General features: G+C 44.4%; 1 protein-coding gene and 1 long non-coding RNA gene across 2 annotated transcripts in view; one reads left to right on the plus strand and one right to left on the minus strand.

The window, feature by feature from the left end:
* Nucleotides 1-17,025, minus strand: part of LOC126470326 (UTP--glucose-1-phosphate uridylyltransferase-like) — a 201,421-nt gene extending 184,396 nt beyond the window's left edge. The window contains exon 1 of the mRNA XM_050098112.1: nt 16,982-17,025. Coding sequence (XP_049954069.1) covers nt 16,982-17,002 — 21 coding nt within the window. The 5' untranslated portion in view covers nt 17,003-17,025. The remainder of the gene's footprint in view (nt 1-16,981) is intronic.
* Nucleotides 1-19,340, plus strand: part of LOC126470327 (uncharacterized) — a 181,633-nt gene that overhangs the window by 5,250 nt on the left and 157,043 nt on the right. The gene's annotated exons all lie outside the window — the stretch shown is intronic.

Raw genomic sequence — 19,340 nt, forward strand, 5'->3', positions numbered from 1 at the left:
AAATTTGCCGCTACCCGACTTTTTCCCCTAATCGATCTTTTTTGGTCTCCGTTGACTGAGCTATTATTGAAACTTCGTAAGTAGATTTTTGGAGGTAGTTGAAATCTATGTTCAAGAGTCAGTTACTTCAAGATTTAAGCATTTTCTTGTCGGCTCTTCCGCGAGTCAAGCAAACCTGCGTCCATTCATGCTGTCCCTCTTTAAATACGTTCAGTACCTCCTGCTAGTACAGTTTGGCTTGTGTCCCACACGCTTAAGCAGTGCTCTAAGATGAGACGTACGGTTTTTCTGTAAGAAATTTTATTTTTAACCTGAATGCATTTTCCGTGTACGATACCAACGAACCGAAGTCTACTACCCTCTTCACCTACGATTGTGTCTATGCGATCATTCTATTGCATATTCTCACAAATTGTTACAGTAACATATTTGTATGAGATGAGTGATTCCAAATGTGTTTCATTGATACTATAGTCAAAGGATACTATATTTTGTAAAATGCCTCAATTTAACAGTTCCGAACGTTTGAAGCAAGCTGTCAGTGTTTGCTCCACAGTGAAATCTTATCAAAATCTGACTGAATATTTATCCCTTTTTTCATATTGCACTTCATTATAGATAACTGCATCATCTGCGAAAAATCTGAGTTTATTGTTAACGTTATCTGCCAGGTCATTAATATAAAATATGAATAGCAAAGCTCCGAACGCACTTGCCGGGGGAACGCTTGAAATTACAACTACAGCTGTCGATGTCTATCCATCCAGGATAACATGTAGAGTCCTCCCTACCAATAAATCACATATTTTATTTCATACAACACATGACGGTACTTCCTCTGATAAGCGTTGGTGCGGTACTGAGACAAATGCTTGTCGCAGGTAAACAACACGGCAATCTCCTCGTTATTTTGAGCCATCACTTTCAGAGTGTCACATAAAAAAAGTACGAATTGAGTTTCAAATGACTGAAGTTTACAAAAGCCATCACGGTTGACACGAACGTGGTCATTCTATTCGGGATACGGTACTAAATAACTACTCAGTCAGTGACTCTGCCGTCAACTCATTTGTACATACTAGCTCTCAGGCAAAGCCTGCATGTCGCACTAAGAGGATATCATCTTTTGTAGTGTTTTGGAAAAGTTACTTGCGAAAACTTGAGGGGCGTTCTTTCCTTTCTTGAGGACTTAATCTTGGATTTAAGGATTTCCTGTTGTCACGGGTGTGTGTTTGGATACCTGAATTTCTTGTGTAAGTCATCTTCAACGGGTAATTGTGAATTAACTTATAAATACAAGGGCACTTTTCGTATCCCATAGGTAGCATGTTTCTTACTTCCAGTGAAGAGACTTCTCAGGCGTACGTGGAATATGAAGTTTGATGCAGTCTGCAAAAGACTGGTCGAATAATCCGGCAGAAATATGGGGAGAGGGATCGCCCCACCTATATCTGTAGTTGTCCATGCGTTGGCTTGAGTAGATTTAGGACTACTACGAAAAACCAAAATCATAGTATGGATTGGAATTTTAACAATGATAAAGTGTCGTAAGTGCAACCGAGGAAAAGGGTTATATGTTTACTATAATAGAGGCACGTACTTTTTTACTTTTTACTTATGAATTATTTTACAGTTCAACAATTTAGCTAATTGTGGGCCGTTTTGTATAACAACATGCTACGTACAAACACGTCATACTTCTTTGCAGTTACTCTATGTAGCACATTTCGAGATCTGAAACTTCATGTTTAGCTACATTTTCTTGCGTGTTCTGGTTTAGTGGTTACTTGTGCGATGTTTCCATCGTGTCTTGGTGATAGACACCTGAAATTAGCGAAGACAAATCAGAAAATGACCATTGACAACTTAATATATCAGTTAAATTCTAAATTAGAATGAACGCTTGTTTTCTCTCTAGAGGATAAGAGACAAACTAAATGTCAGAGGAAATACTTACTTGAAAGCAATGCTGAACATAAAATAGAATCGCTCTCACGAGGGAAATTTATTAAAACTATTGCATCTTATGCATGTTTTATAGACAAGACAGGTCTCTGTTATAAGGACAATAAAGTCTGTGTGCTTTTACATTACAGTGTACATTTATTTTTAACTGGGATTTAAGCAATCTGCTACCTCGTGGCTTTGCTAATCAGAAAGATCAATACAGTCTGACTAATGTAACTTATTTTTGACATTACACTTAGACTAGGATTCCGTCATCTCAATGGTAACACAAGCTCTGTTCAGAAACGCTGTGAAGTGAAGATTCTCAGTAACGTTAATGTATGTGCTTCCTATCCAACCGATGCCGAATAGCTGTCTATCTAAACTTCATGCGACGTATTGTGTTTCCCCTTTAGTACGAGTATTTCATTCGTTTACATTCCCCTTTTCTTAATGCTTATCATCAAATATTGTCAATAACATCGCTCAAATAATCACTAAACCAGAACAATAAACTGATTTCTGCGTACAGAGATGAGATATTACGTGTTTGCAACGAGCCGCATGAAATTGATGCGATAAATTGTGACTGAGTATAGCGCAAAATTTGTTTTGTGCACTGTGTGACGTAACAACAGCAGAAAGTAGATAAACTTTTACTTTCAAAAACTATAGAGTAATGTTTTGCGCTGCAGCTTCTTCGAATGATACAAAGTAAGTTTAATATAAATTTCATGGTTGTGATGCGTGTATGAAATACTTTATCAGTATTTATGCTAAATAAATTAATATAAAAGTTTTGGGAAAGCTTAATGAAATTTCCTTTCCGCTGCCGAGGTCGTTGTCGCAGAAGTTAGGGTACTGGTCTCGTATGCGGGAGGAACGGGGTCCGGATCCACGTCATGTCACCCAGATTTAAGCTTTCCGTGGTTTCGGTATCTTTTAAGGAGAATGGCGGGATAGTTGCTTTGAAATTGCACGGCAGATTTTCTTCCCTTTACTGTGAGAGCCAAACTTATGCTCCGTCTCTAATGTCCTCGTCGTAGACGAGGCGTTAAAACATGGTCTCTCCTTTTCGTTTCTTTCTGCTAGGTGTACTCTACTACAAACAAAAATCACCAATGTCTCCACTTTACACTGTGCATCAGAATTAAATAATAGTTTTTTTTCTAAACCCGGTAGTTGTTTCCCATTACGAAGCATAAGTTTTAAATTCGGCTCAAACGTGCCTACAACCTTCCTCTGTATAGTTGCCTTGCGACGTCACCCACGGGCTCGACAACACTTCAGAAAGCGATGTGATCACATGCGAAAAATGTGTCACAACTCAGAATTTCATCTGAAGTGCAAGGCGGGATATTTTTGTCACCAAATTGCACCACAACTGCACACAACGGCACCGTGGACATTTCACACGATGGGAAGGTCATCGCATCCCCTCTTACCCACATTTCACTCCTTCCTTTGAACGCTTCTGCGACGGAGGTCATAACGTTGACACCAGCCTCGAAATCACACGGTTTTCTTATGTGTGGTCAAGGAAAATATTTAAGACATACCGCATAAAGCTCGTCAATGAAATCACCCCTTCCCCTGGGATGTTGGCTGCTGCACGGATGGCCGGTGTGGCTGAGCGGTTCTAGGCGCTTCAGTCTGGAACCGGGCGACCGCTGCGGTCGCCGGTTCGAATCCTGCCTCGGGCCTGGATGTGTGTGATGTTCTTAGGTTAGTTAGGTTTAAGTAGTTCTAAGTTCTAGGGGATTGATGACCTCAGACGTTGTCCCATAGCGCTAAGAGCCATTTGAACCATTTGAACTGCTGCACAATTCGCGATCGAAAACGACAGTTCTCTGCGACGGGTAACATAACGACGTCCTTTTTACAACATTTGAAGCTGCTGACATCCCTGGACTTTCATACCCTCTCTAAGGACATTGCGGAGCTGTATCCCCATTGAATGTGATCGTGTTCTTTTGGAGCGCAGCGCGACAACAATTTTGGCTCTCGTATACAGGATGTATCCAACAAGGGACCGTTCAAAACCATTCGAGAAATTTGAACGTGATCTGAAGCAGCAAAGGGCGTTACGCTGTTTTAGCCCTCCTATCGCACTCCCTCCTGTAGCGTTATCACGGAGGGGTGCAACATTGCCACATGCTTGAATACAGCGGCAAACGGCCCCTCTGAGAACCCCCAGTTTGGCAATCCCTCGGTGGCAAACGGTCACATCTACTGAAAATTTTAAAAATGTGCCTTTACAGAGAAGACCTGCGAAGTAGTCCTAGACGCCTGCAGGCAGACAAATGGCATCGAAGAGGTGACAAGTGGTTTCATTGACGACCTTTATGTGAGCGATGGCGTTTCTGAAATCTTTTCTTCGGCCATACATAACAGCATCGCGTGATTTCAGTGCTGGCGTTGCCTTTCTAACCTCCATCGCAGAGGCGTCAAAAGAAGAGGTGAAATGTGGATAAGAAGGGATTCGACGACCTTCCCATTGTGTGACACGTCCACAGTGGTGATGGGCAGAATTGTGATGAAATTTGGTGCCAATGTGACATCATTAACCCACATTAAACGTCACATTAATTTCTGAACTGAGGTCTTTTTTCTCATATGTCGACACATTGCTGTTTGAAGCGTCGAGCCCGAGAGTGAAGTAGCAGGGCTCCATGCTTTTGCAACATTACGGAGGAAGGTTGTAGACACCTTTGAGACAAACTTCAAAGCTCTGCGTCGCAATGGAAGGCAATTACGGGGTTTCGAAGAAGTGATCCTTTAATTCTGTTGTGCGGTGTAAATTCTGCAAATTTAGAAAAATTGTGAAAAACATTTCTGTAGCTGTGTGTAACTGCTCGATAAAAGTAACTGTCATACACGTCTGTGACTGTAAAGATTGTTTAATCGTCAAACCCGAAAAAGGCAGAATGAATCACGTTGTACCACAGTTCTGGATAAGATCACTGGTCAAAACAGTTAGGAGACTGTTGAATAAATTCTGGTACTACCTGTTATTCGGGCAGCTTGAAGTATATCTGCTCATTATTAACTGCGAGGGTAGCCGCGCAGTCTAGGGCGCCTTGCCACGGTTCGCGCGGCTCCCCTCGTGGGATGTTCGAGTCCTCCCTCGGGCATTGATATATGTGTGTTGTTCTTAGCGTAAGTTAGTTTAAATTAGATTAAGTAGTGTGTAGGCCTAGGGGCCGATGACCTCAGCAGTTTGGTCCCATAGTAACTTACCACAAATTTACACATTTTATTGCTCATTATTACTGCAGTCGTAGATAAGTCATTCTGGTGACCTGGACACGTGACTGGCGAGTCCTGGACCTCTATGAATAATCGGTGCGAGCCGCTAATATTTACTCAATACTAATAGTGTAGTTTCTCGCTATAAGAAGTATAGCGACCAAGTGGTAGAATAGGGGTTGAGTAATCACTCTAGAAAGTAGTAAACACAGTTGTTGAGTTGCAAAGCGTAATTTCACGGCTGTCCACTCTTTTTCAGACAACTGGGGGGTATTAGAGGAAAATAAGTATAAAGTCATCCAAGAAGACTACAGTCGAAGATCACTGTTACACCTTTCTCATAGTCTGTTGAAGCGGACGGCAGCTGCAAAGCAAATACATCGGGTCATCGTCAAAGGGCCGCAAAGCACGAAGTCATCTGTTATGAGCCCGTTAATGACGCGACAAAATCATTTCGGAAAATATTCGACGTAATAACGTTTTAGGTAACTGCACACCAAACGCAGTCATGTTTTGTCCACATACTTGTCACTACTTGCTGTTAACACTAACAGCCTATGCTCTTATACAGCGTTACTGATAAGTACCTCATAGGTTTCAGAAGATCACTGCGTGAAATCTGCAAGACATACTGAAAACTGAAATCAGAGGACACAGCATCTCTCGATGTTGGTAACTCACATTATAGATGATCAATATGGGCGCCGTTCGTGATGCGGCAAACGTTAACAGAAGGGCGTGGCAGCAGAGTTCTTTGGAAATCTGTTAATTAGGTTACCTATCTGCCGGCGCAAACTGAGACGATCCGACAGTAAGGAGCGGATGATTTGTCTACGGCCCTACATGGTCTGACACGCCTGCCTCTTAGGGTAAACGCACCATGGCGCGTATTACGGATGGAAACTTGGAGAGCTGTGTTATTCACTGACGTATGTAATTTTTCTGTATGTCTTGTTGTTCTTGTGCTGTTGACGTCTGAAAGCCTGGAGGTACTTATGGGGAACCCTGTTCTTGGAGAGGCTGTGAACATCGAAATATCGTGAAAACGAATAGATGTTGCGGACAAAATTTGGCATCATTTAACTACCGATCTCCTTATCATCCGAGACGGCTTTCTGACAGTTCAGTGGTCTAGATCTTCCGGCCTTTCGTTTTGCCGTTTGCTGATGCCACTATCGCTTTTTCGTTTTCATAAGCGACGTACCATAATCCCACGGGACTCGTTTGGTAGACACCATGATAAAAGGGGAGGATGAACTCTAATACTATTGTCAGTGTGCTCCCCGAACCCGAACTTGTCTGGGCCTCTTATTGCAGCTAAGAAAGATACCTTCCTAAATTGTTCCACATTTCGAGTTCGCTCTTCTCAACGAGTGGAAAATTGCCCTTCGGGAACGTATTAATAATTTCATTGGATCTATTCTACGCAAATCGAAATCAATGTTGGCCTTTTGCTGTGATACTCTGCATTAAAGTGAGAATAACTACAGTTGATTTGGCTCATCACGAGTTATTTCAATGGTGAATAAATTTTTCTCTCTAGTCTTGAGATATATAAATTTGAACTTCAGAACACATTCATACCTCAGTGCCGTATACAGGGTGTTTCAAAAAGATTAGTCCGATTTTACAAGACTATACATTCTGCACGAAAGAAGATAAAAATTTAGGGTGAATTTCAATTTATGCATAGGACTACTAAGTTTGCACTTTCCAAAGAACCGTACGATTTTACAGGTTGCATACTTTACATACGTGCACGTGCAACCTTGGAGTATCTTGCACAGTTACGTTTAGAATCAAAGTTTTAATTTATCTTCCACAAATATTAAACGAGCTCGTTACCGGATACATGATAAACATCGGAAGATGGTTAAACGATTCCCATATTTTTGTGAGCTTGTCTGGAAATACTGCATTCACAACTGGTGCTATGCAACACTCTAAACTGTAGGAAGACACATATACGGAGTATGTCCAAATTCCCAAAGCAAAAAAAAAAAAAAATGAAGCCACATACTGTGTTGCCATGCGATTGTGGAGGCTAATTGTGCAATGCGAGATCCGTACATCTTTTAGGCTGTACGAGATGCAGTGCTATACTCTCTACGAAAATTACACCGCACGGTTGTAGCTGAATTGCACCTGTTGAAACAGAGACCGTAAAACACCTTTTGTTGCTGCGTTAACGTCGTCTCGACACGACACACGTTGGTTAATAAACGAGTGAGCGAACAAGTTGCACCCGGATGATCCCTGCTGGCAGTCACATCAACCTGCAACTTATAACAGGTTCAAGGGTTGCATAATTTGAAATTCACCCCTAATTTCTATCTTCAAAAAATGGTTCGAATAGCTCTGAGCACTATGGGACTTAACTTCTAAGGTCATCAGTCCCCTAGAACTTAGAACTACTTAAACCTAACTAACCTAAGGACATCACACACATCCATGCCCGAGGCAGGATTCGAACCTGCGACCGTAGCGGTAGTGCGGTTCCAGACTGTAGCGCCTAGAACAGCTTGACCACCTCGGCCGGCTTTCTATCTTCATTGGCGTAGAAGATACAGTCGTGTTAACTCGCATGCATCTTTTTCAAACACCCTGTACTCATCTGATTACATCATACTCACAAGGGAACTGCGCCTACTCGCCATCACCGATTTAGTGCAAATTTATGGTACGTTCACGGCTTGGCCAGAAATGAAAGTGACAGAAGAGGGAACTCCAGGTGGCTAAGCGTTTAGGGAAAAGACAAACAAGTAGTACTTCTGGCGTGGATCGGGCGAGCTATCAGCCATTTATGTTAGCGTGATTCCTAGGCAATGGTTCGCGCAGCGGAAAGAGTACAGAACGCTAATCCGAGGGTCGTGGGGTCGAGTGCATTTGCGGACACTTTTTTATTTTCAGTTTTTCCGTTACTTAGGCTGAAAATTAACCGAAAAAAATATTTTATTTAATAATATTTTCTTAAAAGGCATGGAAAGGAAAGGTAGACGAAAATTTGGGATAGCAAATAAATTTCCAAGAGTTACAGCATCCACAAAGACTCTGCAAATAGATTTCCAGGAAAGAATTGAAAGGCGTGCACGACAGCTACGTATATAAAAGTAGCTGTTTTTATTACACTCCTGGAAATTGAAATAAGAACACCGTGAATTCATTGTCCCAGGAAGAGGAAACTTTATTGACACATTCCTGGGGTCAGATACATCACATGATCACACTGACAGAACCACAGGCACATAGACACAGGCAACAGAGCATGCACAATGTCGGCACTAGTACAGTGTATATCCACCTTTCGCAGCAATGCAGGCTGCTATTCTCCCATGGAGACGATCGTAGAGATGCTGGATGTAGTCCTGTGGAACGGCTTGCCATGCCATTTCCACCTGGCGCCTCAGTTGGACCAGCGTTCGTGCTGGACGTGTAGACCGCATGAGACGACGCTTCATCCAGTCCCAAACATGCTCAATGGGGGACAGATCCGGAGATCTTGCTGGCCAGGGTAGTTGACTTACACCTTCTAGAGCACGTTGGGTGGCACGGGATACATGCGGACGTGCATTGTCCTGTTGGAACAGCAAGTTCCCTTGCCGGTCTAGGAATGATAGAAAGATGGGTTCGATGACGGTTTGGATGTACCGTGCACTATTCAGTGTCCCCTCGACGATCACCAGTGGTGTACGGCCAGTGTAGGAGATCGCTCCCCACACCATAATGCCGGGTGTTGGCCCTGTGTGCCTCGGTCGTATGCAGTCCTGATTGTGGCGCTCACCTGCACGGCGCCAAACACGCATACGACCATCATTGGCACCAAGGCAGAAGCGACTCTCATCGCTGAAGACGACACGTCTCCATTCGTCCCTCCATTCACGCCTGTCGCGACACCACTGGAGGCGGGCTGCACGATGTTGGGGCGTGAGCGGAAGACGGCCTAACGGTGTGCGGGACCGTAGCCCAGCTTCATGGAGACGGTTGCGAGTGGTCGTCGCCGATACCCCAGGAGCAACAGTGTCCCTAATTTGCTGGGAAGTGGCGGTGCGGTACCCTACGGCACTGCGTAGGATCCTACGGTCTTGGCGTGCATCCGTGCGTCGCTGCGGTCCGGTCCCAGGTCGACGGGCACGTGCACCTTCCACCGACCACTGGCGACAACATCGATGTACTGTGGAGACCTCACGCCCCACGTGTTGAGCAATTCGGCGGTATGTCCACCCGGCCTCCCGCACGCCCACTATACGCCCTCGCTCAAAGTCCGTCAACTGCACATACGGTTCAAGTCCACGCTGTCGCGGCATGCTACCAGTGTTAAAGACTGCGATGGAGCTCCGTATGCCACGGCAAACTGGCTGACACTGACGGCGGCGGTGCACAAATGCTGAGCAGCTAGCGCCATTCGACGGCCAACACCGCGGTTCCTGGTGTGTCCGCTGTGCCGTGCGTGTGATCATTGCTTGTACAGCCCTCTCGCCGTGTCCGGAGCAAGTATGGTGGGTCTGACACACCGGTGTCAATGTGTTCTTTTTTCCATTTCCAGGAGTGTATTTTACATTTGATGATTAAAACGTTCTGGCGTTACACTCGTCGATCTTGGTAAAACATGGGGAGCAGTAATTTTCTTTGCGTATTGCACACGTTATAAACGCCATATTCTTAGAATTACATTGATGCTTTGATGTATCTACAGAAAAACAAACTTGGTTTACATACGTAAAAGGTTTTCTCTCATCGGACACTGCAGCTAACCACGATTAATGCTGCTCGAAGGTCAAGCTGAAACTGATGGAATACGAACTTCTGTATGCTTTAATTACGATATTTTCTTGGAAAGTTATTTGCAAAGTTCTCGTGGACGTCATAAGTACAGTCCTCTCTTGGAAATTTATTTGCTACCCCATTTTTTCCATTGCCTTTCCTTTTCATTCCTTTTATGAAAACAATAATAAATTCAATATACTGAGTAGTAGTTCGGTTTATTTGCAGTGTAACTAACGCAAAAACTGAAAATAAAAAAGTATTCGCACAGGGACTCGATCCCACGACCCTCGAATTACTGTTCCGCACTGTTCCCGCTACGCCAGCCGCTGCCTGGAAGCTAGGCTAACATAAATGGCTCGTGGCTCGCCCGATCTGTGCCAAAAATGCTATTTTTTTCTAAACGCTTGGCCATCTGAAACTCTCTTTTGTGTCACTTTCATTCCCGACCAAGCCCTGCAAATACCGTAAAATTTGGACGAAATCGGTGATGACGAGTAGACGTGGTCCCCTTCTCAGTTAAAAGTTTCGCTTTACACAACTGCTCTGTTGACCCGGTGGCAAAAATGTCCACAAGTGAGACAACGCCGCAGTGTTAGGTACCATCAGTGAAAGGAGGATAGCGTGTAGCGTCTCGCCGACGACGAGATCATTACAGACGGAGGACAAGCTCGGACTGAGGAAGGATGGGAAGAGGATTTGGAACCTTCCTTTTCGAAGGAAACATTCCATCATCTGTCTTAGAGAATGTCAGAAAACCATGGAAATCTTAAATCTGGATAGCCAGATGGGAACTGAACTCATATTTTCATGGACACTTGTACGGTTTGCTAACCATTGCTCCACCCCGTTTGGAAGGTCCCATAAACACATTCCGCCGTAAACCATATCTAACCTTTCGACAAATAGCAACCTCTGTATTTCTACTATTGCTGCGATTTGATTCAGGATAAGTGGTATTCATTAAATGTACAACTGATTTGGACGTATCCTACGATATATTAGTGGAAAGGGAGATGAGGGTTTAGTGCCCCGTCTACGACGATGTGATCAGAGATGGAGTACAAGCTCGGACTGGACAAGAGTGGGACGAAGGAGCGCTATGATCTAACGTCCAGTCAGTGACCAGACAATTCAAGACGCAGCAAGATTTAGAATGGAAAATAATGGGAAAGAATATCGGGCGTACCGCTTTTGAAGAAAAAATCCCAATATACTCATTAACTTATTTAAGGAAACCAAGGAAGCCTGCATCTGGATGGCCGCATAAGGACCAGAAGAGAATTTGAACACTGCACCTCCCGACTGTGAGATAGATGTTTCAACCACTTTGTTACCTTTCGCGATATGAAGAACCAGTTGTTTGAGTACCGTTCCTGGGCAGAGAACCATCCTAAACGTATTCATGAATATCCTTTATACTGTTGAGAGACAAAGGCTCGGCTTTTTCACCCAAGGTGTTGGAGCTCACTTCTCGAAAATGAAGATCTGATCAAAATTTCGGCTTACTGTGTTTAGATGTTGCAGGCTTTTCTAGCATTTGCAGCTGCACAATTATTGACTGTCTTTCCACGTCTTATTTCGAGAGTGTGGTGCAAAATGTCACGATGAAAAGTAATGAATGGCAGATGCGTGAGTATGTTTGGTAATAATTTCGTCTCAACATTCGAAAAATGTTTGATATCTTGCTTCTTGAAGTGTAGGGTCAACATGACTTGACCAAGTTCAAATGGTTCAAATGGCTCTGAGCACTATGGGACTCAACTGCTGAGGTCATTAGTCCCCTAGAACTTAGAACTAGTTAAACCTAACTAACCTAAGGACATCACAAACATCCATGCCCGAGGCAGGATTCGAACCTGCGACCGTAGTGGTCTTGCGGTTCCAAACTGCAGCGCCTTTAACCGCACGGCCACTTCGGCCGGCTGACCAAGTTCACCAGTTCACTATCCACTGGCCACAATGTATTGGGGAGAAGACTAAGTAACCGTGAAATTTGTAACCGCTCTTGCGCATGCCCCAGCTGTGACACACTGGAGAAAAAATAGACTTACAGTCTTGAAAAGGACACTTCACATCACATATGATATTGCAGTGCCTGTGCATGCATGTCCGAAGAAACAGGCACTGCGGCGACTACAGCCATTATGAAATACATGAAATGTATGAACAACCATCAGCTGAATAATGGAATGACCACAATTACAATTTTTACCAGACCGGGACTAGAATCCGAATTTCCCGGAGGAGGAGATTAGTGTTTAACGTCCCGTCGACAACGAGGCCATTAGTGACGGAGCACAAGTTCGGATTAGGGAAGGATTGGAAAGGAAATCGACGGTGCCCTTTCAAAGGAACCATCCCAGCATTTGCCTGAAACGATTTAGAGAAATCACGGAAAATCTAAATCAGGATGGCCGGAGACGGGTTTGAACCGTCGTCCTCCCGAATGCGAGTCCATTGTGCTAACCACTGCGTCACCTCGCTCGGTAGCGAATTTCCCGCTTAGACGAGTGGTAGCCTATCGATTCGGCTATACAAGCACGACTCATGGCCAGACACTAACTTCCATATGTCGTCAACCATGTGGCTATAACCTGCGCTCGTACATTCTGTATACTTATTCCCATACAGGGGAAACATTTTAACTGATAGTCGCTTGTCCGGTGTCAACGATAATGCAGTGCCTTTGTTCAAATGGCTCTGAGCACTATGCGACTTAACTTCTGAGGTCATCAGTCGCTTAGAACTTAGAACTAATTAAACCTAACTAACCTAAGGACATCACACACATCCATGCCCGAGGCAGGATTCGAACCTGCGACCGTAGCGGTCGCTCGGTTCCAGACTGTAGCGCCTAGAACCGCACGGCCACTCTGACCGCAGTGCCTTTGTTGTTCAGACGTACGATACGAAGTTCCTTCAGACATGCATGTGGTCGCCGCAATGCCTGTTCCTATGGACATGCGTGCCTGTCTCAAGGAACTTTGCATCGTACTTCTGAACAACACATGCACTGCAATATAGTATTTATCCGCCGACACCGGGCAAGTACGGGAATATGCATAACGAATGTACGAGTGGAGGTTGTATAGACACATGGCTGACGACATATGGAAACTTGGTTCTGACCGTGAGTCGTGCTCGGATAGTCTAATGGTAAGACGATCGCTCGCGATAAGCAGGAAATATGTGTTCGAGTACCGATCTGACACAAATTTTCAATGTCGTCTTTCCATTACACAGCTGATGGTTGTTCATATTTTTGCAAATGCGAATATATTTCGTGTACTTCATACCACAGTCCATCAGTACTGACAAAGTTTTCGGCGGTTCCGCTATATCTCTTAAAGCGAACACTGCGATAGTGTTCAAGACCATCGCGATGTATTCCTTCTGCTCTCTTCACTGGAACTGAGTCTTCCCATGACCCCCAACATCCTCCCTGCTGAGAGGGATTTACGCCGTACTGAAGTTAAGAAATAAAAAGACGAAAGTTCTTTCTAAATTTATTTGCTGTATGTAGCCTCGCACAGAAGTGAAACGTGGGGGAAAACAGTTTAGGAAATAGAGCAATAGAAGCGTTTGAAATGTCGTTATTCAGCCGGCCATTGTGGCCGAGCGGTTCTAGGCGCTTCAGTTCGGAACCGCGCGACCGCTACGGTCGCTGGTTCGAATCCTGCCTCGGGCATGGATGTGTGTGATGTCCTTAGGTTAGTTAGGTTTAAGTAGTTCTAAGTTCTAGGGGACTTATGACCTCAGATGTTAAGTCCCACAGTGCTCAGAGCCAATGTCGTTATTCAGAATAATGCTGACGTTTGGAGGGCTAGGTCTCATAACTAAATGTGACGGTACTGATTCGAATAAGAGAGAAAAGAAATTTGTGGCACAACTTAATGAACACTAGATTACTAACCTCTCGTAAAATTTACGATTGCAGTTGGTATTTCTTCACGGTTCCAGCCAATCTGGACACTTGAGAGTTGAGCAACACTTGCTCTTGAGTACACCTATGGCAAACATTGTTGTTAACAATGCCTGACACATTTATTGCCTGACTCCAACGGTTTGCTGACACTGATGCTCTTGTCGTAAATATTACAAGTGTTTAAAAATGATATGCCTGTTTTCTAATAGTCGGCATCTTTGTTTTGTGGCTTAGAATACATCTTAATGCATATTAGGTGAACTGTAAAAGATTCACAGTCAGAAGAGTGTTAGTTTATATCACACTGGTCGTCTTCAGTGCTAATCTCGTCTTTTGCTACTGAAATTAGCACAACATAGGCGGAGCTGAATTTGACTTCGACACTAACATATGCGATAAATCGCTTGAAGAAGCTGCTAAAGACACAGACAGTGCAGACTTGAATGAAGAGGAATATTTTCTTGGCGAACATAATGTTATGTGTACAGATGACAGTGCTGTAGACCCAGACTTTGAAGCAGAAAATGAGCAGTAGGAGGATGAGTTCTTGGGTGACCGCGGAAGAAATACCAATCTAGTCTTGCTTGGATTGTAATAATAGTGTCTAAAGCAGAAGGCTTTCTACACAATCTATGTGTAAAATACTCTTAGAGTTGTAATAATTGTAATAATGTGTAACTAGTGCATAAAATAAATAATGGCTCCTTTTCCAATAACATTTTGAGCTGTAAAATTGTCATTATAGGGTATGAAAAAGGGCATTTTGTATTTTTTTTTTTGTAACATACAGTAAACAGGGACTATTTTGACCGATTTTCAGAGTCAAATGTGATTCTCACGACTATTTTTTAACTTCTATGATATTTATGCTAGCGAACATAGGGGCTTGTGTCAAAGAATTATATACTAATTAGTACAATAGATTTTCTAAAATGCAGAGGAAGTAATGGAAAAAATTGTAGGTGGTCAACGTTAGCATGGATCTGGGGATGCACTGATCGGCCTGCACTTCACCAAAACCGTCAACTACCATTCCATTTGTGGTCGGTATTCCGGAAACACTTAAACTTCCTCATAACAGAAAATAACGTAGTACAGTACATAAATCAAACAGTATGATCCATCATAAAAATTATAAATTTAGTGACAGGTACTGAGACTGAGTACTTCACACAAAGCTCCAAATTTAGCTGAACGTAATACCTTACATTTCATTCATCTTTAACCTAAATCCTCGTTTCAGAACATCTGGTGCAGTTAGAACTAAGGTTATCCATTCTTCATTTACTGAGTCAATATCTGGCACTTGTAGCCAGGCAAACTTCATTCCTTATTTCCAGAGATATTTGATATTATATGTTATACCTGAAACACTGCCTGAACCACAACAGCTTGCAATTTGAGCAATCTGTGACAGACATTTGTTTTCCTTAGTTGTAGGCACATTAACAACAAAAATTAGCCTTCATCTCTACATCGATGGTTAATGTTCGTATACCTTAGTTCCGCAAGGTCATTGGCGTCAACACTGTTTAATAAATTCTGTATCTGTAATCCTGGGTAACAATGACCAGTGGTCATAGTAACCCCAAAACAGAGAAATCATTCACATGACCTCAGATATCGTAATATGCTGGCTGACATACATGTGAACAAAAAGCTAATCAGTGGTCTTTTTTGAGAATTTATCGAGTAACGTACATAATATAGTTGAAAACATTGACGGCTTTGTAATTAGATGATATCGGTGGATTTTGCACAATCACATTTTAATACACTTTTTCGTATACAATTATAAGTTGCAACAGTTTCGACAGCTTTTGCGCAAGAAAAACAACACTACAAGATGCCATCGAGCGTATATTAATGGAACTTTACCACCAAACAGTATATACTAAACATCCAACTGAAAGCCAGCAGAGCCGGCCAGGGTGGCCGAGCGGTTCTAGGCGCTACAGTCTGGAACCGCGCGACCGCTATGGTCGCAGGTTCGAATCCTGCCTCGGGCATGGGTGTGTGTGATGTCCTTAGGTTAGTTAGGTTTAAGTAGTTCTAAGTTCTAGGGACTGATGACCTCAGAAGTTAAGTCCCATAGTGCTCAGAGCCATTTTTTTTTTTTTTTGAAAGCCAGCAGAGTCCTGTAAAACTTTTAGTGTATGAGTGGTCAAAGTAGCTACTGAGCTCAAAGCATACCAGGTTTACGGTACCATTTGATATCTAATAATTGCAATTAACTAGTGCATAACCTATAAATTACAACTTCCTTTGAATAAAATTTGGAGAAGTAAAATTTCCGATGGTTTAGTAGCAATGTAACATTTTCCCTCCTCTAGTGCTCTAGGATTAAAAGTGAAGATCGGTTGATGGAATACGCTGAGGCACCATCAAGGCATCGTCAAATTAGTGATGGACGGAAGTGTAGCGGGTTAAAAATGGAGAGGGAGAACAAGGTATGACTATAGTAAGTAGGTGCAAATGGATGTAAGATGCAGTAGTTACTCACAAATGAAAAGACTTGCACCGAACAGACTTCCGTGAAGAGCTGCATGATATCAGCCATTGGAGTGGACACCGTAACATCACCACAAAAAAGGCACTTTCAACTGACACAGAGGTCGGAGAACTTATTTTGTATTGACGGGGGAATTACTGCAACCAGTAGCTGAAATATGAGGAATATTCTCGGAAGCGACATTAGAAGTCGACTCTTCAAGTTTTCGCAGTGAATTATCGTAACGCACTTCTTGCCTTTCCTCCAGTGCTTTCGTACGTCACATTGTTCAGCATTTGTACAATAATCTTACCGTCGTCAGAAAAAATAGGTCGCTAACGCGACGCCTCTTCTACACATCCGACCACTCTGACGGAACCGAACGAATGCATATTCACGGTACGCGACAGGACGCTGAGCGCCCGATTCGTCGACACCGAACACAGCCGTCGTGTGCCGACAGATAGGAAGAAAGCTGGCACGTTGACCTCAGATTCTTGTCGAAGGGAAAGAGAAGGCAGGAAAGAGAGGCGGAAGCTGCTTCCGGCCTGCGGCTTGACAGAGGGAGCGCTGGCAAAAGCGCGCGGCGGGGGTCCGCGACTCACCCGGCTCAGCAAGTAATCCATGATAGGCCGGCGTGCTGACTGACGCCGGGCGCGCCGCTACACACCGCCGCGTCGCTTATCTGTCGCAGTCACGTGCCGGCCGCGGCTGATTACGGCTCGCGCTAGTGCTGCCGCACAATTAGTCGCGACCCGCAAATGCTCGCTTACCGCTGTGTTTACGCGCAACTCCGACGGTACCTTCACGCGGCCTCGCTTCTGCACTGCTGCCCATTACAACTACAAGACTAGGAAATATAGCAAATAACGAAATTTTACTCATTGTGTGTACACGCTAAGGTCACAATAGTTATGGAATGCCTCCTAGTATCATGTCGGACCCCCTTTTGCCCGGCGGAGTGCAGCAACTCGACGTGGCAAGGACTCAACAAGTCGTTGGAAATCCCCTGCAGAAATATTGAGCCGTGCAGCCTCTGTAGTTGTCCATAACTGCGAAAGTCTTGTCGGTGCAGGATTTTGTGTACGAACTGATCTCTCCATTATGTCCCACAAATGTTCGATGGGATTCATGTCGGGCGATCTTTCTTTCTTTCACTTGCGCCTTGGTCCCGCAATGGCCGCAAGGTCGGCGTGGTCACAACGGATATGGCAAAGTTAATTTATAGGGGCGGCCGGATGCCCTTCCTGCCGCCACCCCATACCCCCCAGAACGAAATCAGTGTACCCCAGCTGTCTGCGTCGAGTGTAAACCATGAAATAGTGCGGGAGTGTTACAAATGTCTGCGTGTCGTGTAACTGAGTCGGGATGTGGGAACCAGCCCGGTATTCACCTATCGGGATGTGGAAATCGCCTAAAAACCACATCCAGGCTGGCCGACACACCCGACCATGTGGTTAATCCGCCGCGTGGATTCGATCCGGGGCCGGCGCGCCTACCCGAGTCCAGGAAGCAGCGCATTATCGCTCTCTGCTAACCTGGCGGGTTGGATTCATGTCGGGCGATCTGGGTAGCAAAATCATTCATCCAAATTGTCCACAATGTTCTCCAAACCAATTGCGAACAATTGTGGCTCGGTGACATGGTGCATTGTAATTCATAAAAATTTTATCGATGTGTGGGAATATGTAATCCACGAATGGCTACAAATTGTCTCCAAACCGCTGAACATAACCATTTCCAGTCCAGTCGGTTCAGCTGAACCAGAGGACGCAGTCCATTACATGTAAACGCAGCCCACATCAGTATGGAGCCACCACCAGCTTGCACAGTGTGTTGTTGACAACTTGGGTCCATGGCTTCGTAGGGTCTACGCATACTTAAACCCTACCACCAGCTCTTACCAACTGAAATCGGGACTCATCCGACTAGATCACGGTTTTCCAGTGGTGTAGGGTCCAAAAGATGTGATCACGAGCTCAGGAGAGGCGCTGTAGGCGATGTTGTGCTATTAGTGAAGGCACTAGCATCCTTCGTCTGCTGCCATAGCCCATCAGCGCCAAGTTTCGCCGCACTGTCCTAACGGATACGTTCGTCGTACATCGCACATCGATTTCCGCAATTATTTCACGCAGTGTTGCTTATCTGTTAGCACTGACAACTGTACGCAAACGCCACTGCTCTCGGTCGTTAAGTGAAGGCCGGCGCCACTGCCTTGTCCGTGGTGGGAGGTAATGTCCGAAAATTTATATTCTCGGCACACTCTTTACACTGTCGATTTCGGAATGCTTAATTCCCTAACGATTTCCCAAATGGAATGTTCCATGCTTCTAGTTCCAGCTACCATTCAAATGGTTCAAATAGCTCTGAGTACTATGGGACTTAACATCTGAGGTCATCAGTCCCCTTGAACTTAGAACTACTTAAACCTAACTAACCTAAGGACATCACAGACATCCATGCCCGAGGAAGGATTCGAACCTGCGACCGTAGCGGTCGCGCGGTTCCAGACTGAAGCGCCTAGAACCGCTCGGCCACTGCGGCCGGTAGCTACCATTCCACGTTCAACGTTGTTAATTCCCGTCTTGCGGCCATAATCAATTCGGAAACCTTTGCACATGAATCACCTGAGTACAAATGACAGCTCGAAAGCTTCTTCTGAATAGGTTGCTCCTGTTGGTCGTTTCAGTGCTGTATATTACCCGAAGGTATTGCCTGCCGTACCGGATCTATGATCGTAAGTAGTACGGACTTCTAGGGATATTGGCTTTCTTCACGGGTTTGTTAGAGATATATTAATAGTAATAAATTCATATAGGCCTACTGCCTATCAAGCAGGGTCACGGCCCGCCTAAAGCTGTCGGCTTAAACGCTTCGGCTGTCTGTGCACTCCTCACGTCCAACGCAAATTCCCAACCTGTCGCACACTACTTAAGTAGCGCCGGCTGTCAACCTTCCTCTATG

This window comes from Schistocerca serialis, chromosome 3 (assembly GCF_023864345.2).
Source record: "Schistocerca serialis cubense isolate TAMUIC-IGC-003099 chromosome 3, iqSchSeri2.2, whole genome shotgun sequence".
In the NCBI taxonomy this organism is placed as follows: Eukaryota; Metazoa; Arthropoda; class Insecta; order Orthoptera; family Acrididae; genus Schistocerca; species Schistocerca serialis.